This window comes from Myxine glutinosa, chromosome 1, assembly GCF_964187855.1.
Source record: "Myxine glutinosa chromosome 1, kmMyxGlut1.1, whole genome shotgun sequence".
NCBI lineage: Eukaryota > Metazoa > Chordata > Myxini > Myxiniformes > Myxinidae > Myxine > Myxine glutinosa.
The window spans coordinates 73,437,883-73,459,563 of NC_136261.1; the positions used below are offsets into that span (position 1 = coordinate 73,437,883).

General features: G+C 52.3%; 1 protein-coding gene across 1 annotated transcript in view; it reads left to right on the forward strand.

Annotated features, from left to right (window-relative positions):
- LOC137433507 (uncharacterized) overlaps positions 1-19,476 on the forward strand; it is a 76,328-nt gene extending 56,852 nt beyond the window's left edge. Inside the window, exon 13 of the mRNA XM_078771636.1 lies at positions 19,340-19,476. Coding sequence (XP_078627762.1) covers positions 19,340-19,476 — 137 coding nt within the window. The remainder of the gene's footprint in view (positions 1-19,339) is intronic.
- Positions 19,477-21,681: the final 2,205 nt, after the last annotated feature.

Consider the following 21,681-nt stretch of genomic DNA (forward strand, 5'->3'; position numbering starts at 1 on the left):
TTACCGATTATACTCGACGTTGACGAAGCCGCGCCACGCTGGCTCAATAAGAAAAAGAAGACACCCGGCTGGGTTATAAAATGACGACACCAGGGATACGGTTCTCAAGACCTCCGGAGGAGATTATATTCGTTACGGAAAAGGTTAGATTACAGGGGCTAGAGGTACAACATAGAAAGACAAGCACTTAGACACAATCTTATATTAACCCCGGACAGACGACAGACAAACGGGACAACGGCTGACTCACACGGGGGTTGATGGCAGGAAAGCGGGTATCGATGGCTCCAGGTCCTCCTGGGCTCGGGGCAGGGTACAGTACGGTCCGGTCCGGTCCAAAGATGCGGGGAGGTATCGTCGCGCTGGGGGTGGCGGTGGCTTCTCTCTCCAAGCTGAGGCGCATCTCCTCGTCACATCCGGCGCGGGGCCGCGTATATCCGGCGGGGAGTGACACGCCCTCGGCTCGTTAGCGCCGCCCCAGATGGAATCGGCACGTTGCTTCTCATTGGGTGCGTGGGGGGGTTACTGGCTCCGCCCCTGACGAGGAGCTGACAGCCAGCCCCTTCGGGGTAACGCCGTGGAGCGCATGGTCATGGCGGGTAACCGAGCCGGTGTGAGGACGCACACTCCCCGCCCCTCTGTTGTTGTAGTCGTAGTTGTAGTTGTAATTGTTGTTGTAGTTGTTGTTATTGTTGTTGTTTGGGGAAGAAGATGGGAGGAGGTATGGGAAAGGTCCTAAACTCACTACTGATGCCATATAATCACATTCTGGTGCAACGAAGAGTCATAATTAATGGAAACGAGGCCTTAACTGACATAGATTAAGAATAACTAGGAAGATGTCCGAAAGTTGTCTACGTGTGGTGCGGTGGACCTGGGCACGACATTTAATGGGGGAATAAGGGGAAGGTCGGCTCTACTGATTGTTGTTTACATGCAATGGGACTAGGGAATGGGGGATTGGGGAAAGTTGGGGAGTATTGGAGAAAATAGGGGAATATTTACAAGCGGATATGGAGGCCAAATTCCATATTCGCAACAATATATACTGTAGCAGCTACCGCTGGGTTTTCACAATCGCCTTGCACCTATCAAGGACACGGAGCGATCACCATGCCGGGCTCGTCCATGACGCCCGGGCAGGCCCGCGCTCAACTTGTCGGGACGCCCGGGCATGCCCGGGCAGGCTCGCCCTCAACTTGCCAGGCCGCAGCCAGGACGCTCGGCCACGCCCCCTCTCGCCTTTCCTGGGCAAACGCTCCAGGATAATGTGTGTATATTGTTACGGTCCGCGGATTAGATGTTATTTTACCGAGCGGAGGTATAACCGCGGCCGAACAGTTGTTCCCCACTAAACCCGATTCACCCAACGTTGGCCGTATCGCGCCACAGCTACTCAATCTGGAAAACTCTAAAGCGACCGAATGCAAAGAGGAAGAAGACGTACAGAAGAGTAACGGGATTTATTACTATTTACACACATAAGCAAAAAGAGCAGTCACGATTATTTACAGGGGACATGAGACGCAGGTGACACAGTGAAAATTACTAGCTTATACAGACTTAGTTACTACCCAGGACAGAACAAACAAAGACGACTCACACGGGGAATTGCAGAGTGGATTGGCTGGAAGGAGGTGTGTGGCTGGAGGGGGAGGACGGCACGGAGCTGGCTGGAGCTTGATCCCGCACGGGACGTCGGGCTGGACCTCGACGGCCGCTGATGCCACCGATCCTGTCGTGTGCGCGGGATCACGGTCGGAGCCGACGCGCTGGTGGGGGGTCTGGCGTGACGGGTTCTCTCCTCTCTCTTTCTTTTGTCCAACCACTCTTTCCCCACCGACAACTAAACGCAACCAACGCAACCACTCAACGCAACCACTGACCACCCCTGATGACCAACTCAGCTCTTGTCATGGACCTCTCGTTTCAGACTCATCTCCTTGTCTCAGTAAAAGCGCATCTCTCTTTCTTTTGTCCAACCACTCTTTCTCCACCGACAACGCAACGCAACCACTCAACGCAACCACTGACCACCCCTGATGACCAACTCAGCTCTTGTCATGGACCTCTCTTTTCAGACTCATCTCCTTGTCTCAGTAAAAGCGCATCTCTCTTGGGGGCGTCTCTCATGGGTTATATATAGCCCCACCCTTGAACCTTTGCGAACCTCCCCGATCGCTCTTCCTCCGCCCTCTCAAGCCAAACCCCTCGTGCTCGGTTGGTTGTTCGGGGCTGGCTCACTCCTCCCCTCTATGACGAGGTGGAGACACGCCCTTCTTCTCCGACCCTGCCTCGTGGTCAATGGCGGCAATTGGAGGGGAGGTAATTGGAAATGGCAATTGAGGCCTGGCAATGACGAAAGGGGAAATGGAGGTTTTTGGGAATGGGAATGAAGGGAATCTACTCTTATTTCACTCGGTGCAATGGAGTGTCATTCTAATGGAAGACAAGGCCTTACCCTAAAACACATAATAAGATATAAGGTACTGAACAAGGGTTTTATCGTGTCCTGCAATGTGGTGTTTATGGAATAACTACCGAGACGCCCTTTTTATCTTTACACAACTCCGGAGGCAGGAGGCGCAGAATAAACAATAATAATAATAAAGCACACAATAAAAAAATACAGTCCTCATATCCGCAACACTGCACCCTCCTCCTCTTAGGCACGTCCCGGGCCTACAACTTTTATTTAGTGTGACACGTAGGTGTAGTTCCCTCTACTTTTAACCTGACCCTGAGTGCGACAGTTTTAAAACATAAATAAATGTGTCCCGCTGCTCCATTGCACCCTGCCTAACAGACTCACGCCCACAGTTAACCGAATTGCGGAATGGTCTTCAAACTACACACTGACGGTGGGGAGCATTATTTACAATTGACACTACTTTTATTTACAAAACTAACCCAGGACCTGTGATTGTTCTTTCTGGGGGGGGGAGACAGTCTGCTCTGCATCGACGCACCATGAAAGCACCTATAACGCACCAACACACCCTCAAGCACCAATCGGTGCAGTCACCACAGTTCAACAATGTTCAATAAATAAAATAAAATCAACAACCCCTAACCCTGCAGGTGGTCTCTTGCTCTTCGGCTCCCTCTGCTGGCTATTATTATTTTCTTCCAGATGTTGTCTTTTTCCTTTGCTGGCGGCCTATTTGCAATAATAAAATGCACCTAACGTGTCCGTTTTATTTTTCTTTATTTATGGCCCACAGGGCCGACTACGTGTGGTTCACCTGTGGGGCATCGGTGCCCTGTGGCCAAGGTCCGCCAGCAAGATTTCGGGCCCTCATGGCCGGTTCCAGCAGAGGGGCCACGCCCCAACCCATGGGGTCCATAAGTGGTGCTCGGCCACAGACATGTGGTCCATAATGTGGTGCATCGATGCAGGCAGCTGGTTCTGGGGGTTCCGGGCACACAATGGAGGACTCACGCACGCTCCCCTCGGCGCCCAATGGCGCACAGGTCCTCATGTGGGAGACAAAAGGGGGGACAGACAGATGAGCGAGGGGTAAGGTCACAAGGGTACACATCAATAAGGCAATGCAAGGCGAAATGCATACGGAGAGCAAAATGAGAAAGCTCGTCCCTACCGTACGTCACCCCCCCTGTCACCTACACTACCCTTGCCCTTACCCCATATTTACAAAATCTACACATTTACAAATTCGTCGCTAATGTCTCGTCTCCCCATTTTTCCTCTATACCAAATTCGTTCCCACAATCCCTCTACTTCAAAATTTGCCATCACCCAATTCGTCATCAATCCTCATAAGGAGGAAGAGATGGAACATCAAGCACAATGTCACACCCACGTCATGATGCGTCTCACATTCCAAACATCTGCACAATAAAAAATAATCAAAACATGGCATGGTGTGGAGGTACGTCATCTCAGGTGAGTGCATGTAGATGGTGTGAGGAGACTTCCTAATCCTAACTATCCTCTAAATGACTTTAACACACTTTACACTACCCGGGGTCTTTCCCTGCCAATCCATTGGCCAACTTACACTATGGGTTCTAAAAACCAATTCCCATTGACCAAACTGTGGTGCTTCTCAATTTGGGGTCTCACTCCCCCGATTCATCTCCCGGTGCCCTTGCACAATTTCTGGGCTGTGACGTGTCGCTCTCCCAGCAGGTCGACCCACCTGCACACCTCCACCACTGCAGTTGCCACCCGAGCTTACCTAGCTCCTCACCCTAACCGAACTAACTGGGGAAGGCCCCTCCTGGCTCTGTCACCCCTTGGTGCCCTCTGGCACTGGGCTACCCGGGTCCGTCCTCCGGATCCTCGGGCCCCATCCACAACTACCGGCTCCCAGAGCCCACCTGCGGCCTCACCTGGCCGACATCCTCACAGTGGTGGAGTGCCCAAACCAACTACACACACTAACAGACTACACGCCCAGCCATTTCCACAACACTAATGCACCCATCCAAACATCATTCTTCCACCCGCACCACAGATGCCAATATCCAACCACAATTTACCTATACCCTCTACCTAACACTTACACAACCCGCCCCGGGTATTCGTGATGGGGGTCCACTCTTCCCCCATTCACACCTTCGCACCATCCACTCCACTCCATAGTTTCCACCATACTCACTCCACGACCATCCATTCCAATACTCCATTTATTCCAATACTCCATGTATTCCACACTCCATGTAATCCACACAACCATTCTCCATACACCTGTTGTTGCACACCTGTGCAATCACACCTGGTGCCACCTGCACCCTCCTTCTCTTCCTGGACCATTTGGTCAATACAACTCACATCACTATCACTCACTCATACACTGTTCCATACACCTGTTCAGTTGCACACCTGTGCAATCACACCTGTTCCTTACACACTTTTCACAATACACTTCTATACATCTCCAACACTCGGCATCATCTCATCGAACTACTCCCCTCTGAAACTTGTGCTTCCCAGTCGCCCCTTTAAACTATTGCGCTCCCACGTCATTATCATCCACTCTAATCTACCTGCGTCCCCACTACAGGTATCAGTCACTAACTAAACCTTAACGTTACCTAAGGTCATTTCTCTAGATCCCTACACACGATATATCCTAACCCACCCGGGCTAGTTTTCACTGCCATAAACCCCATAACTAGTGCTCCTTTGCCGCCCCTGCTGTGAGGGATGGTGGATTGGCCATCCCATCACATGGGGCATCTCTTACTATAAATTTTGCTCGTCCAATTTCAACAAATCAAAAATTTGCCAATCATCTGCCAATCACTGTACCATTGCCAATCATCACTCTTGCCAATCCTTTGCCAATCATCAAATTTTGTTTTTTCTAATTTCAGGTCCAGACCACTATCCTCATCATCACAGTCTACTTACTAGTGCCTCTCGGTGCGCCAATTCACTTCCAGAGCTCGGCTTCGTAAAGCCGAGCAATGAATGCGGGTTGTTTTGTGCCAGCGGCTGGATACGTCCCGCATTCGGTGCAGGGATGGGGGCTTACCCGGGCCGAGATCCCATGCACCACCTCGGTACGGAGCCATCCAATGTCCCGATCTCGACCTGCCGGAACGCTTCAACAAAAAGGGGTCGCCATGACGACCCTTCCTATCGGGCTGCCCGTTCCGCCTAGCGGAGCACGGACGTGGCCGTTCCAAGCGCGGCCCAGCGTGGATCCTGTACGGCGGTCCTTTCGAACCCGCCGTGGTTCGGATCCCCGCTGGTCCTCGCGGCACGCGAAACCCGGCACGCACCGAGGGCCCGATTCGGCTATAAGTCGCTCTAACCTCTAACCCGGTTACCGTCGATGCCTCACCTGCATGCTTACACCCAGCAGCCCGTTCCTTGCTCATACATCCAGCTGTTCCCATGCTCCTCGTCATTGCACCTTCTCTTACACACCCAGGTACACTCATTCCGCTCACAGACTTGGTCGCACACCTGACCACCGAACACCTTGGCACACATTCGTCGTTCGCACACCTCACCAACACACCTCTTCGCGCCCCCTCCTCGGTCACCTCCTCTGTGACAATCACAGGTGTGCTCTCACTCGCACACCCAACCATGTGCCTCACTACCAACTCAAGTGTGCATTCCCACACACGCTCTACCATTCCAGGTGTGCATCCTTCCATTCCAGGTGTACATCCTCTCTCACCTGTCACAACCAACTCACGCTCCATGTCACTCTTACTACTCTCACCTCCACTCTGGACAGCGCACTCACCCTTACTCTCGACAGCGCACTCTTTCCTCATGCACCCGTCCGTTACACACCTTCCTCGCGCACACTCTTGCGCACACTCTCCCGTTACACCCTCTGTAACACTCACCACCGGCGTGCATTCTCCCTTACTCTTGACAGCGCACTCTTTCCCCATGCACCTGTCCGTTACACACCTTTCTCGCGCATCCTCTTGCGCACACTCTCTCGTTACTTCCTCCGTAACACTCATCACACCGCGCTTCCATGTGCTCGCTCGCACACGCGCTACGACCGACTCACTCTCGACAGCACACTCACTCCTTGGCGCGCACTTTTTCCTCACACACCCCAGAGTCGGACATTCTCGCACACCTCCTTCGCACACCGTACCTGTCGCACACTTCACCAACGGCCTCTCACGAACACCCGGATCCAAATCAACTCCCAAGCCGACTGAAGCTCCCCTCACATCATGTACATTTCTGAATATATCGCCACTCACCTTGGCACCTCGTCTCTGCACCTCCTTCGCCACCTGCAAACTCTTTATTTGGTTAGTGAGCACACCATTGAGTTGAGCAGCGACCTTGTACATATTCCATCACCTCCTCCTGTATTTCTCTCTTAGTTTCTGTCCGTTCCTTCTTAATTTCACTCACCTCTTCTTACACTTCCTCTAATTTTTGCTTCACCTCTTTTATTTCCCGGTGCGTCTCCTCAAGTTCGTCCTCTAAGGCTATCTTGACCGTCTCTATGTGCGTCCTCACCTGCCGGTCCTTCGTCTCCATTATCTCTGTCACCTCGTCCAACCTCGTTGTCAGTCCCTCACGTACCATCTGACATTGCCTCTGTGTCGCTATTAAGTCATTTTTAATGTCATTTTGTGTCGCTTTTAACCTTCCTAGTACCGCAGTGTTCCTTTGAACCTGCTCCACTAACCCCGTCTGTCCCACCGTCAGCTGTTCCACCTCCTCCGTCAGGTCCTCTATGCCCCCTTGTAACTTTGCCGTCCCATTTCTCACCTCTTTCTCTACACGCTTTTCACCTCGCTTTACCTCCTTGCGTACCCCCGAGACCTCCTCACTTACACCTCGTCGTATCTCCTCTTTTATTCCCTCCATCTCTTTTGTAGATGCCACCCTCATCTGTCCCAATTCATCCCTCTGAGCATCCAATTTACTTTCTAACCCGATTTTCACCTCCTCTATCTGGTTCCCCATCTGTTCGATTTCCCGGGCGGATTGCTCCCCTATTTCCCGCAATTTGTCTTCCATCCTATTTTCTAACCCCATTAACCCATTTTTCACCCCCTCTAACTGATTCTCATGGGCAGCCATTCTATTTTCCACCCCCGTTAACCCATTCTTTACCTCTTTTATCCCGTTGTCTAACCCCTCAAATTTAGCTTCTAGCTGTTCCCCCATTTCTCCCATTTTGCCCCCCATTTTGCCCATTTTGCCCCCCAATTCGTCCCTCATTGCCCCCATTTGCTCACTCTGAGCCCTCGCTTCGTTCCTTATTTGCTCACCCATTTTGGCTTCCAATCGCTCACTCTGAGCCCTCGCTTCGTCCCTCATTACCCCCAACATTTTGTTTTCCATTTTTTCACGATCAGCCCTCGCTTCGTCCCTCATTTTGTCCATATAGGCCCCCATTTGCAGGAAAAAAAGGTTCGAATCCACCAGCGGCGCTGCTACGGTCGCGGGCGCCGTGGCCATGTGCGAGGCGCCATTTTGCGCGCCCGTAACCTCGTGCGCGAGAGCGCCATTTTGTGCGCCTGATACCCCCTCAACCACATTGCCTATGTTCTCCTCCTCCCTTTCCTCCACATACATTTCCCCGAGGTCCTGGGTCGATTCCACCCCGCTTATCTCTCCCACCGGCATCCCGTCGCCTTGACCAGCCATGGCGCGATTTCAAAATTCGGGTTTTGCTTTAAAACACAAAGTTTCAGCAGCTCGTAATTTTGAGCGCGTTAAGCGCGCTTCGGGCCTCGTATCTCACTCCCCGACACCAATTTGTTACGGTCCGCGGATTAGATGTTATTTTACCGAGCGAAGGTATAACCGCGGCCGAACAGTTGTTCCCCACTAAACCCGATTCACCCAACGTTGGCCGTATCGCGCCACAGCTACTCAATCTGGAAAACTCTAAAGCGACCGAATGCAAAGAGGAAGCAGACGTACAGAAGAGTAACGGGATTTATTACTATTTACACACATAAGCAAAAAGAGCAGTCACGATTATTTCCAGGGGACATGAGACGCAGGTGACACAGTGAAAATTACTAGCTTATACAGACTTAGTTACTACCCAGGACAGAACAAACAAAGACGACTCACACAGGGAATTGCAGAGTGGATTGGCTGGAAGGAGGTGTGTGGCTGGAGGGGGAGGACGGCACGGAGCTGGCTGGAGCTTGATCCCGCACGGGACGTCGGGCTGGACCTCGACGGCCGCTGATGCCGCCGATCCTGTCGTGTGCGCGGGATCACGGGTCGGATCACGGGTCGGATCACGGTCGGAGCCGACGCGCTGGTGGGGGGTGTGGCGTGACGGGTTCTCTCCTCTCTCTTTCTTTTGTCCAACCACTCTTTCTCCACCAACAACTCAACGCAACCACTCAACGCAACCACTGACCACCCCTGACGACCAACTCAGCTCTTGTCATGGACCTCTCTTTTCAGACTCATCTCCTTGTCTCAGTAAAAGCGCATCTCTCTTGGGGGCGTCTCTCATGGGTTATATATAGCCCCACCCTTGAACCTTTGCGAACCTCCCCGATCGCTCTTCCTCCGCCCTCTCAAACCAAACCCCTCGTGCTCGGTTGGTTGTTCGGGGCTGGCTCACTCCTCCCCTCTATGACGAGGTGGAGACACGCCCTTCTTCTCCGACCCTGCCTCGTGGTCAATGGCGGCAATTGGAGGGGAGGTAATTGGCAATGGCAATTGAGGCCTGGCAATGACGAAAGGGGAAATGGAGGTTTTTGGGAATGGGAATCAAGGGAATCTACTCTTATTTCACTCGGTGCAATGGAGTGTCATTCTAATGGAAGACAAGGCCTTACCCTAAAACACATAATAAGATATAAGCTACTGAACAAGAGTTTTATCGTGTCCTGCAATGTGGTGTTTATGGAATAACTACCGAGACACCCTTTTTATCTTAACACAACTCCGGAGGCAGGAGGCGCAGAATAAACAATAATAATAATAAAGCACACAATAAAAAAATACAGTCCTCATATCCGCAACAATATATATTGCTGCCCGATAAACGGGCTTTTCAGAGTACCTGAGTGTTTTGTTTGAATAAAGCAACTCGGACGGATTCCAGCTTTTTGTCGCGTCCATTCTTCCGATCGACGTGGGAGCCCGAGCTCCTTCATTGGTGACCTACTGACATGGACACGGCAGTGGCCCTTAAACTGCCTACTTTCTGGGAGGCTCACGCGGCGGTTTGGTTCGCACAGGCGGACTCCCTGTTCGCCTTGCGAGGCATCACGGCCGACGACACCCGCTTCCACCATGTGGTAGCAGCGCTCGGTTCAGCCACCGCGGCCCGCGCCCTGAGCCTCCTCGAGAGCCCGCCAGCCGCTGACAAATACGGCACGATTAAAAAGCTCCTCCTCGACGCGTTCGCCCTCCCATCGGCGGAACGCGCACGGCGCCTGCTCGACCTGCCCGAGCTCGGCGACACGCGCCCTTCCGAGCGAATGGACTACATGCTTTCGCTGCTCGGCGAGCACTCTCCGGCATTCCTGTTCCGGGAGCTGTTCCTCCGTCAGCTGCCTAGCCCGGTACGCCTCGCCCTGTCAAGCACGACGATCACGGATCCCCGTGCCCTTGCCAGGGAAGCCGACAAGATCTCCGCCGCAGGCCAGCGCATCACAGCAGCGACCTGGGGCCCACCGCCGTCCGACGCAACACCCATGGCGCCCGAGCACCCGGCACGGTCGACGACCGAACTGCCGACGCAATTGGCAGCCGCTACACCGAGCCAACCACCTCCAGCACGACGACCGGGGCCTCCACCTGACCAAGCGTGGTGTTACTATCATGCCAGGTTCGGACAGAAGGCCCGGACATGCCGACCCCCGTGCACCTTCGGCAGGCCGGGAAACGGCCGGGCCGGCGTTCATTACCAGCCATGAGCGCCGGCCACACGGGCAACTTACTGTTCATCACGGATAAAGCGTCCGGACAGCGCTTCCTGTGCGACACCGGCACCCAACTGAGCGTCATACCCGCCTCTGACCAGGACAGGCAGTCCGCGGTTTGTGGCCCCTCCTTGGTTGCGGCCAACGGATCGGCCATCCGCACCTTCGGCCCGCGCAACGTCACCCTCTGCTTCGGCGGCCAACGCTTTGCTTGGACGTTTGTAACCGTAAACGTGCCCATGGCTCTGCTAGGCGCCGACTTCCTCTGCGCACACGGACTGTTGGTGGACGTCCAACGGCGTCGTTTAATCAACGCCGAAACCTTCAGCTCTCTGGTATGCACATTGAGCAGCTCCGCGCCGACCGAGCTGGCATGCGCCCTCCCGGCGGCGAACGAGTTTGCTCGCCTGCTCACGGAGTTCCCGGCCCTCACGAGGCCGACGTTTTCGGCCGTCGCAGTACGGCATGGGATCGAGCACCACATACCAACCACGGGCCCGCCGGTCTACGCCAGAGCCCGCCGCCTCGACCCAGCCAAGCTCGCCGTGGCCAAAGCCGAGTTCGACGCTTTAGAACACCTCGGCATCGTGCGGCGCTCCGATAGCGCGTGGGCTTCGCCACTACACATCGTCCCAAAGCCAGGGGGCGGCTGGCGCCCATGTGGCGACTACCGCCACCTTAACGACGCTACCACCCCCGACAGGTATCCGATCCCGCACATCCAAGACTTCTCCGCCCGTCTGGCGGGACGGGTCATTTTTTCGAAAATTGATCTCATACGGGGATATCACCAGGTACCTGTCAGGGCGGCCGACATCCCTAAAACGGCAGTCATCACGCCGTTCGGCTTATTCGAATTCTTACAGATGCCGTTTGGTCTCAAGAACGCGGCTCAGGCGTTCCAGCGCTTGATGGACGGCGTGCTGCGTGACCTGCCGTTCCTTTTCGTTTACCTGGACGACATCCTCGTCGCCAGCACTTCCCGGGCCGAGCACGTCCGAACACTGTTCGGGCGCCTCAGCGAGCACGGCCTCATCGTCAACCCGGCCAAATGCCACTTCGGCACGACGGCCATTGATTTTTTGGGCCACCACATCACCAAGAACAGGGCCGTGCCGCTGCCAACCAAGGTCGAGGCCATCACCACGTTCCCGCGTCCCCGCACCATAAAGGCCCTGCAGGAATTCCTGGGAATGGTGAATTTTTATCACCGCTTCGTGCCCCGCGCTGCTCAACTCATACGGCCCCTCTACGAAGCCCTCCGGGGCAAGCCGGCCAAGCACGACATCGCCTGGTCCGCAGCAATGGACGCGGCCTTCCAAAGCTCAAAGCGGGCCCTCGCCGACGCAACACTGCTCGCTCACCTGGTGCTCAATGCTCCCATCGCCCTCACCACGGATGCCTCCGACTACGCGGTGGGCGCCGTACATGAGCAATGGGTGAACGGGGTTTGGCAGCCACTCGCTTTTTTCAGCCGGCAGCTCCGGCCGAACGAGCTCAAATACAGCACGTTTGACCGTGAGCTCCTCGGTCTACACCTGGCCGTCCGCCATTTCCGCCACCTCCTGGAGGGCCGACCTTTCACGGCGTTCGTCGACCACAAGCCGTTGGTTTACGCAATGGCCAAGGTCACGGAGCCGTGGTCGGCCCGCCAACAGCGCCACCTCTCCGCCGTGTCGGAGTTTACCACGGACATCCGGCACGTCGCCGGCAAAAACAACGCCATGGCCGACTGTCTTTCCCGGGCCAGCGCGAACGCGGTCCACCTGGGCGTGGACTTCGCGCTTATGGCGGCGGACCAAACCACGGACACCACGGTGCAAGCCCTCCGGGCGGCGGACACGGGCCTCCGCCTGGCCAACATCCCCTTCGTGGACACTGTCCTGCTCTGCGACGTCTCCCAAGGCCAGCCTCGCCCCATCGTGCCCGTCACCTGGCAACGCCGCATCTTCGCCTCCCTCCACGGCCTTTCCCACCCGGGCCGGAAAGCTTCCCAGAAGCTGGTGTCGGCGCGATTCGTCTGGCACGGCCTTCGTCGGGACGTCCGCGATTGGACCAGCACCTGCACAGCCTGCCAACGGGCCAAGGTCCACCGACACACCCAGGCCCCGCTGGCACCTTTCACCGTGCCCGAACGACGTTTCGACCACGTCAACGTGGATCTGGTGGCCCCCCCCCCCCCCCCGTCACGGGGGTTCACACACCTGCTCACCATGGTGGACAGGACCACCAGGTGGCCGGAGGCCGTTCCCCTCGTCTCCACCACCACCGCCGACGTGGCGCAGGCTTTCATCGCCACCTGGGTCGCCCGCTTCGGCGCACCGGCGGACATCTCGTCAGACCGCGGACCACAGTTCACCTCCGAGCTGTGGGGCGCGGTCGCCCGCAACCTTGGGGTCAAGCTCCACCGTACTACGGCCTACCACCCCCAAGCAAACGGGTTGTGCGAGCGATTCCACCGCTCCATGAAGGCCGCGCTCATGGCCGGCCTTCAAGACGGCGGTTGGGCCGACCGGCTGCCGTGGGTCCTTTTGGGCCTCCGCACGGCCCCCAAGGAGGACCTCCAGGCATCCACCGCCGAGCTTGTCTACGGCCAAGCGCTACGCGTCCCGGGCGAATTCGTGCCCGACGCTACCAGTCCCTGGTCCGCAGCTCACCAGCGCTCGGACCTCCAGGAGGCCGCCCGACGGTTTGCCCCCGTGCCAACATCCCACCACGGTGACCCCCAGTCCTACGTCCCCCCAGCACTTTGCACAGCGGAGTATGTTTTTGTGCGTCACGACGCACATCGGGGGCCACTCCGGCCGCCGTACGACGGGACCTTCCGGGTCCTGCGACGGGACGACAAGTCGTTCGTCATCGACATCGGCGGCAGGTCGGACCGGATTGCGGTGGACCGCCTCAAGCCGGCGCACGTGGACGTCGACCAACCACCACGGGTGGCCCTTACGCCATGGCGAGGCCGCCCCCCGTCCACGGTGCCCCCCACTCGACCGCCCACCACCACACCAGCCCCCCCCCACCACCCGCCAGGGGTCGCTTCGGCCGGGTCATCAGGACCCCCTCAAATTGACCCTGCCGGTGCAAGTCGATTCTGGGGGGACGTGTGTAGCGGCTACCGCTGGGTTTTCACAATCGCCTTGCACCTATCAAGGACGCGGAGCGATCACCATGCCGGGCTCGTCCAGGACGCCCGGGCAGGCTCGCCCTCAACTTGCCAGGCCCCAGCCAGGACGCTCGGCCACGCCCCCTCTCGCCTTTCCTGGGCAAATGCTCCGGGATAATGTGTGTATATATATTGCTGCCCGATAAACGGGCTTTTCAGAGTACCTGAGTGTTTTGTTTGAATAAAGCAACTCGGACGAATTCCAGCTTTTTGTCCATTCTTCCGATCGACGTGGGAGCCCGAGCTCCTTCAATAACCACCTTTAGAGGCCATTTTCCCCCGCAAAGCGGGGGTTGGCCTTTTTCGGGAACCGTGGTTGTTGTTGTTTTTTGGTCCCCTTTTTGAAGCAATGTTTTACGGCCGGATGTCCTTCCTGACGCCAACCCTTTTTGCCGCCTATAACGACAAACGGGGAATTACCAGTGAACTGGTACTCAATTAGCCGACCTCGGAAGGATGACAGGCTGAGTCAACCCCCCTGGCGTTAATTCAGCGATCGACCGGGATTCGAACCCAGGATCCTAGGATCCTAAGCCGGCACCCTAGCCTAAGAAATACATACACATTATATATATATATACATATATATATATATATATAATTATACATATATATATATATATATATATATATATATAATTATACATATATATATATATATATATATATATATATATATATATATATATATATATATATATATATATTTATATATATATATTTATATATATATATATATATATATATATATATATATATATATATATATATATATATATATATATGTATATATATATATATATATATATATACATACATACATACATACATACATACATACATACATACATACATACATACATATATAATATATATATATTGTTGCGGTTTTAGAACCCACACCTGTGTAAATACTTGTAAATAATTCTCATCATTAAAGGTTAAAGGTAGCATCCATAGGTAGGCCACAGCAACACGTAGGACACCATAGGACTTTCAGTTATTTCATTATTATGTGTTTAGATAAGGCCGTGTTCCCAATAGTCGACTCTGCGTTGTCAATCAAATAAGAAGTAGGCCCATTTCATTTCGTCCATTTTGCGACCTCCCCCCTCTCCAAGCAGCGCCATTACGCGCCTTTGTTAGCAGCGTTCGCTGCCTTGAGCTGAAGCTCGCTCAAACGACGCCATAAGACACGCGATTAGGCCCGAGAAAGGGGGCGGAACGGCAAGAAGAAGGTGTGGCCACGTCATCCAGTCATCAAAGGCGTGGCCTGTAAGCCCGCACCAGCCAACCAGGGCTGAGGGACCATCACCGACAGGCATGGCTTTTTGGCTCGCGGAGTGATCGCGCGGAGAGTTACAAAAAGGCGAGCGAAAAGCCCTTTGACGGACTTGGTCGGCAGCGTGCATTACAACGGGACTGCGCAGAGGACTGTCGTGATTGCGAGAACTGGAACGATTCGCGCATTGTAACGGGACTTCTCGGGAGAACGCGCGGTGCACAAGAGCTTGGTCGGAGGCGTGCTTACAGAACTGATACGGAGATATTACGTACAAATATTACCTACGCAGCATCCCAGCTTTCCCCCATTGCAATAACTGTCCGGTCGTGTCCAATATACGCGGAGCTGCCTGCTGGGTTTCGCCGCTGGACCGGAGCCGACTGGAGCCTGGACCCCATCACCGGACCCTCTACCTGACCATCCACCAGCTACAATCCCCGTGTGAGTGTGTATGTTTGTCTGGGGTCCTAGGTTAAGACTGCCCTGTGTCCTGCTTCTTCCTCTTCCTATCTTGTACATTCTTTCGTTTCCTCTTTCCTTTGTAAATAATTAATAAACCTATCTTTGTTCTGCCTACTTTCTGGTGTGCTCTCTTATCCGATCGCATTCGTCCTTTGTCCATTGAGTACCTGTGGCACGATTAGGAACCGCTACAATCGGGTTTAGTCACTTTGTTAATAGCTCGGATCGCGGATTGCTATCCGCTCGGCATTTTCCATCACATCCGTGGTTCGAGCGGGAGTTATTCCCTCGTTTCCGGCTGGCGTTAGTACTTAGGTAGCAGCGAACCCCTAGGCCTAGCAAACCCTACCTAATGCCGCGCCGGAAGGACGTTATAACTTCCAGGACTTGGGACGGCCAGCTAAAAGGACAAGGGGATTAACCCCCCCTTGATAAGGGGAGAGCCGACGCCCGAGATCCGCAACAATTGGTGTCAGGAGTGGGATTTGGACCTGAACCAAATTTTCTTATCTGTGGAAAAATTTGGTCAAATTTTCGAGCGGCCGAAATTTTATTACAACATCCAAATTAAATCGTGCCATGGATAACCAAGGCGATCGGATGCCGGTGGGGGGAAATGAGGGGGTAGAGGAGGGTTAGAGTCAACCCAGGACCCCAGGGAAGAAGTGGGAGTAATGGAAGAGGGAATTGAAGAAGGTGGCGTAGTGGGGATTGCAGGCGCACAAAATGGCGGCGCCTCGCACATGGCGACGAGAGCCGCGCCCGCTGCGCAAGTGGGAGAGATGAATATCCAGGACCTCATTGCGCAGCTGCAGGCAGCCATGCAAATGGGGTTGGGAAACCAAATTGAGCAATTGGGAAACCAAATTGGAGGGTTCTGAAATGAGATGGGAAACCAAATTGGAGGGTTGAGAAATGAGATGGAAAACCAAATTGGAGGGTTGAGAAATGAGATGGGAAGTCATATTGCGGGGATTAGAGAATAAATTTGAGGGTCAATTGGAGGACGTAAATGGCAAAGCCCGGGAAATAAATGAGGGGTTAGCGAGGGACAAAGCCACGTATGAGATAAAACAGATTGGGAGAGACAGAGACCGCGAGTTGAGCAGGAAGGGTACAACGGTATGCGACAGGGTAGCGCGGCTTGAGGAGCACGGGAAAAGCAAGGAGGAGCAAAGCACAGCCAGGTGGACCAGGATAGAAATCGCGACCCGGGGGTTGGAGAAGCCGATGACCGCCGAATTAAAAGATTTTATATTATTAGCGCCAGCGGTCGTCGAGCTGAATAAAGAAAAGGGAATCGAAGCAATAGTGGAAATTGGGGTTGGAAGAGACGGCGGGCTTAGAAAAGCACTCGTTGAAGGAAAGGATGGAATGCGCGCAAAGTTTGGATTCACATCATGATGTCGTGCTGCATAACCAAGTGGAAAGTTTGCAGGTGGTGCAGGAGCGAAGAAGAGGAAGCGCCAAGGTGAGTAGGGTAGTATATGGCACAAAAAGATTTTGCGGGAGAGTGTTTGGCGCGAAAAGTTTTTTTCACGCGCTTGGGATCCCAGTGTAACCCGGGCGTTTGTGGAAAGTCCGTGGTGCGCTGTGTGAGTGGAAATGGCGTGCGTGTGCGAACGGCGCCGGAGCGCGAGTGTGGAAGTGAGGGTGAGTGCACGACAGAGTGTGAAAGTGGGAGTGAGTGTGACACGGAGTATGAGATGGATGAGGAGCGTGTGCGAGAATGCACACCTGAGTTGGTTGTAGAGAGTGTGCGGGAATGCACATCAGAGCGCATGATTGGGTGTGCAGCGGGGGATTGCCCACCCGTGGGTGGGTGTGCAGCAAAGGAGTGCACACCCATGATTGTTACAGGATGTAACGGGGTGTGCGAGTAGTGTGAGAGCGCCAGGGTGTGCGTGGGGATGTGTGTTAACGAAGTGTGGAACGGAAGGGTATGCACGAACGAGTGCGGTGGTGGAATTGATGGAGTGTATGGGTTGTATGAGAGGCGTTGGAGCGCCGCATTTTGCCAGTGAGAAGAGGAACGTGTGGTGTGAGCATGCGAGTGGAGCATCGACGCTGACCGGGGCAGCGGTTAGGCTGACGTGTAGCCGACGCGAGCTCTCGGGGCGTGGTGTTCTTTGTGTGCTGCGGGGGCCGGCGGGGATCGTTGCCGCGTCGCTCCTGCACGGAGCGCCGTGCACGATTCGTGCCGGGTCCCGCCCTGTATTGTCGGTGCCGCGTCGTAGCGGCGAATGGCGCGATTCCGGGGGAGAAGGGCCAGGTCAGACCTTCGCCCCCTGGTGGGGGCGGTGTTCCGACCGGGTGAGGTTGGGTCATCGGGCCGGAGACCGCAGGGCTCCGTGCCGAGACGGACCATGGAATCTCGGACCGAGTATGCCTCCTCCCCAGAGTCTAAAATTCCGGACGGACCCAACCAACAGGAGCCAGACCATCCTCACGGATAGCCGGCTTTTCGAAGCCAAGCTGTGGAAATGCATTCCCGCACGAGAGGCTCAAGATAGTGAACGAATAGTGGTAGTAATGGCGATAGTGATGTAGAAGGAAGGTAGCTCTACCATCCCTCACATCCATTATTTTTTTTTGGGCAAAGGAGCTATCGGTTTATGGGGTATGGCGGTGAAATCCTAGCCAGGGAGGGTTAGGATAATTGATAGAATCTAGAAAATGACCATAGGTGTCTCGAGATTTAAGTAGTGACATTGTTCCTGTAGTGGGGACGTAGAGTAGAGTAGTTGGATGATAACGACGAGGGATGTGCATAGTTTAATGGGATGATGGGGAAGCTCCAGTATTAGAAGGGAAATAGTTAGCTAAATGATGCTGTGTGTATGAGCTTTAAGTTGAGGATGAAATGAGGTATTGAGAGGCAATGTGTGTGTGTGTGTGTGTGTGTGTGTGTGTGTGTGTGTGTGTGTGTGTGTGTGTGTGTGTGTGTGTGTGTGTGTGTGTGTGTGTGTGTGTGTGTGTGTGTGTGTGTGTGTGTGTGTAGAAAGTGTATTGTGGATGTGTGTAATTGTGTATTGAGTGCATTGGCTTGCATGGTGTGCAGGTGGAGAGCATGTTGGTATGGAAACAGGTGTGTGGAATAAATGGTGTGGAGTGTGGAGTGCATGGTGCGAAGGAATGGATGGGGGAAGGATGGATCCCTTCACGAATACCCGGGGAGAGTAGGTTAAAAGTAGGCAGAGGGAGTAGGTAAATTTGGTGGATATTGACATCTGTGGTGCGGAAAGTAGCAGAGTACTGCTTGGATGGGTGCATTAGTATGTGGAATGGCTGGGCGTGTGGCCTGTTCGTGAGTATGGTTGGTTGAGCACTCTGCCACTGGTAGTCTGTCGGCCAAGTGAGGCTGCAGGTAGGCTCTGGGAGCCGGGTTCGAGTTCAGTAGAGTTCAGCGGGGCCCGTAAGATAAATAAGCGCGAAACCCATTCAGGGCCACACGTTGATCAATTACCAGTAGGCCAGTTCTCATTTTGCGACGTCTAAAAGATAACGGGCTGAGTAAACCAACCTGGTGGTATTTCAGGGGTGCAATATGGGCTCAAATTCAACACCAGAAGATCTTCAGCCAGAAACATTAACAGTGAAGCCAACACCAGGCTTCATGAAGCCAAACAAGCGAAGAGAAGATGAGAAGCTGCTGCCGGAAACCGGATCCTCTTATCAGCTCTTTGCGTTTCACGTTCATTTGCTTTTGTGTAATCAAGAATGAGATTCCAACACACTGTAAATCAAATATACTGAGCCAACCGCATCTGAGTTGTGTGTTCGCCAAATGTCATGTTCTCGGAAGAATTCTGATCAGTTGTTTGCCTCAACTTAAGTCTACTCGATACGAATTGCGATTTGTACACACACTACCCAGATAAATGTTTACATACAAGATCATGAATGGTGATGGTGAAGGGATTATGTTGAGGCTCACCTGTTGACTACTTGACATCACAAAAAATGTGCATGTTGATCATGTTGTTCAAAGGTATTTGACTTTGGGTAAGATTCTTAATCCATATTAACTTATGCTCCACTATCTTGTTTCCCTTCAGTCCAGATTATCTACCACTGGGGAATCCGTATGGATAATCGTTGCGCCTCCGTTTTGGAGTATGTGGGAGGAGGTGAGGTTCCTGACGTCATTTTGCTGAAAATCCACTGTCCATCAAGTCCACTTTCACCTGAGTAGCTAAATAAGTTAATAATTAGTAAACATGAATTTTGATATCCTGATTGTTGGACCATCTCTTTCAGTTCTGACAAATCTCAGTTTCACTCTGTCACTCCGGCACGATTGTAAAAAAACAACCAACTGATCTTTTTTCCTGGTCAAACACAGGAAGTGGTTCGGTTTCTTGACTTTATAGGCTTCACCATCAGCCATGACGTGGATCACACATCAAAGCTGTCTTCCAAACTGAGCTGCAGATTCCATCATTCCAAATAATTCCTTAAACTCATAGTCTACATGCTGTCTGTTGTCCAATGAAGACCTTTTGAGAGCTTTGTATTCCACAGGATCCAGGAGACCTGTTCGTGATTGGGCTACCTCTCATTGAGGTAATGAGATGGCAGCATCATAAACTGATTTGGTTTCTGTGAAATAAGAAGCTCTCAAAATTATTGTCATATCACGTGATGAGGCTGAAACACATTGCCAATTCTCAACATGGCAGATGGGGTGGCTCATCTCATTTATGCGGCCTGTCAAAAGGCAGAGTGTCTTGGAAGAGACTGATAAGTCTCCCTTTCCTTCACTACACCCCTTCCTGGTTAAACTCAAAGTGCACACTTTCCACACACCTCCACTTTTTATTCCTCTTTTCTCACATTTCTGCAACTGTCCTCCGGAAACTATTCATTCACATTCTCCCCTCGAAGTCTTAATGCATGTGGTGCACCACCATCTCATGTCACCCTACATCCTTTCCTCGATATTTTTTTTCCCTTGAACCCTCTTTTCATTCTGCCCTTCACTTCCATTGTCCTGTGTTTACTCCTCCCCCCCCTCTATCTCTCTCTCCCTATCATCCTGCACTTTTCTTGTTCTTTCTTTCCCCTAATTGTGTCCAACTATGGCCCTCAGTCACCTTGCTCTTTCTTCCCTGACCTTTTATTTTGCATACAAATTTTTATCTTTCTCATTTTGTGTTTATTTTAACAATGAAACATTCAAATCTTCAAAAACAAAACAACTTTTCCTCTATTGGTTTCTTAAAAATGAAGAATCTCATTGCGTTTCCCTTGTATGTTGCTGTCTGATGTGTGCAGGTTCACTCACTTCCCAAATTCTTCTTCTGAGGAAACTTACAGAAAGAGAGTTGTGGTGTCCCATGAAGCAGGTGAGCTGAAGTTGGTTTCAGCCTCGGTGTGATGTTTATGATGTGGTTTGAAATAGGACAGAAAGAATTGCACTCAAAATTGTAAAATCTTAACAACCACAATCTGTGTCCATGTTTGAATATTTAATCTCCTCCTCTCCCCAGATGGCTGATGCTGTTGAGTTCATGCACTACCAGAACATTGTGCACAGGGATATAAAGGTAACTAACTACACCAGTGCAGACCGTGATACGTTCCTCATAACACTGCAATGAAAACCATTTTTTGGTGGAGCAAAGGAAGGAATGGGAGTGGGGAGTGGAAGGTGGAGGAAAGAGCAAAATTCATATTGTTGGGTGATGACCTACAATGGAGGAAAAGAGGGGGGATCTGTCACAAATGGACCCTTTTGTGTTTATTATATAATGAGTTAAACTTGAAATATAAATAGAAAGTAAGATATTAAAATTAAATACCCAATCCAGCTCGGTTGTTGTGTGTGAAAAATACAACCCCCACTGTTGGAATTTGTGTTTAATTTTGATATTTCTATTAACGGCGACATTGTGAAGATGTTGTTCATTTCCTCTTTGAAGGTTGCCCATTTCTCTGAAACTGATTGCTCTCCTGGTAGTTTTTCCAAATTTAAGGAAACTCTCCTCAAACTCTCAAAATTTACCTTCCTGACGTCTGGTAACCTCATCCTACAATCTCAATCTTGGATCAGAATCCAATCAGAACCCACTTACACCATGAGGTTATGGTCACTTGTCCATAAATACTGTTCTTCCTCAACCTTCTCCACCATATTCAAATTATTACCTCATAAGAAGTCTAACACTCCGTTCTTCATTGGATTATCGACAAACTGCATTAAAAGGCAATCCTGGACAAGATCACGAAATTTCTCCTCTGCTCTTTCCCTGTTTCTGAAACCAGTCTATCCCTGGCAAATTAATATCACCCATGATCAGTGCTCTTCCCTCACCACAATCCTTTCTGAATTCTAAATGAACCTTTTAATCTTACTTTTCCATCACTCCAAGAGCCTACTTATACGTGCCTAACAACT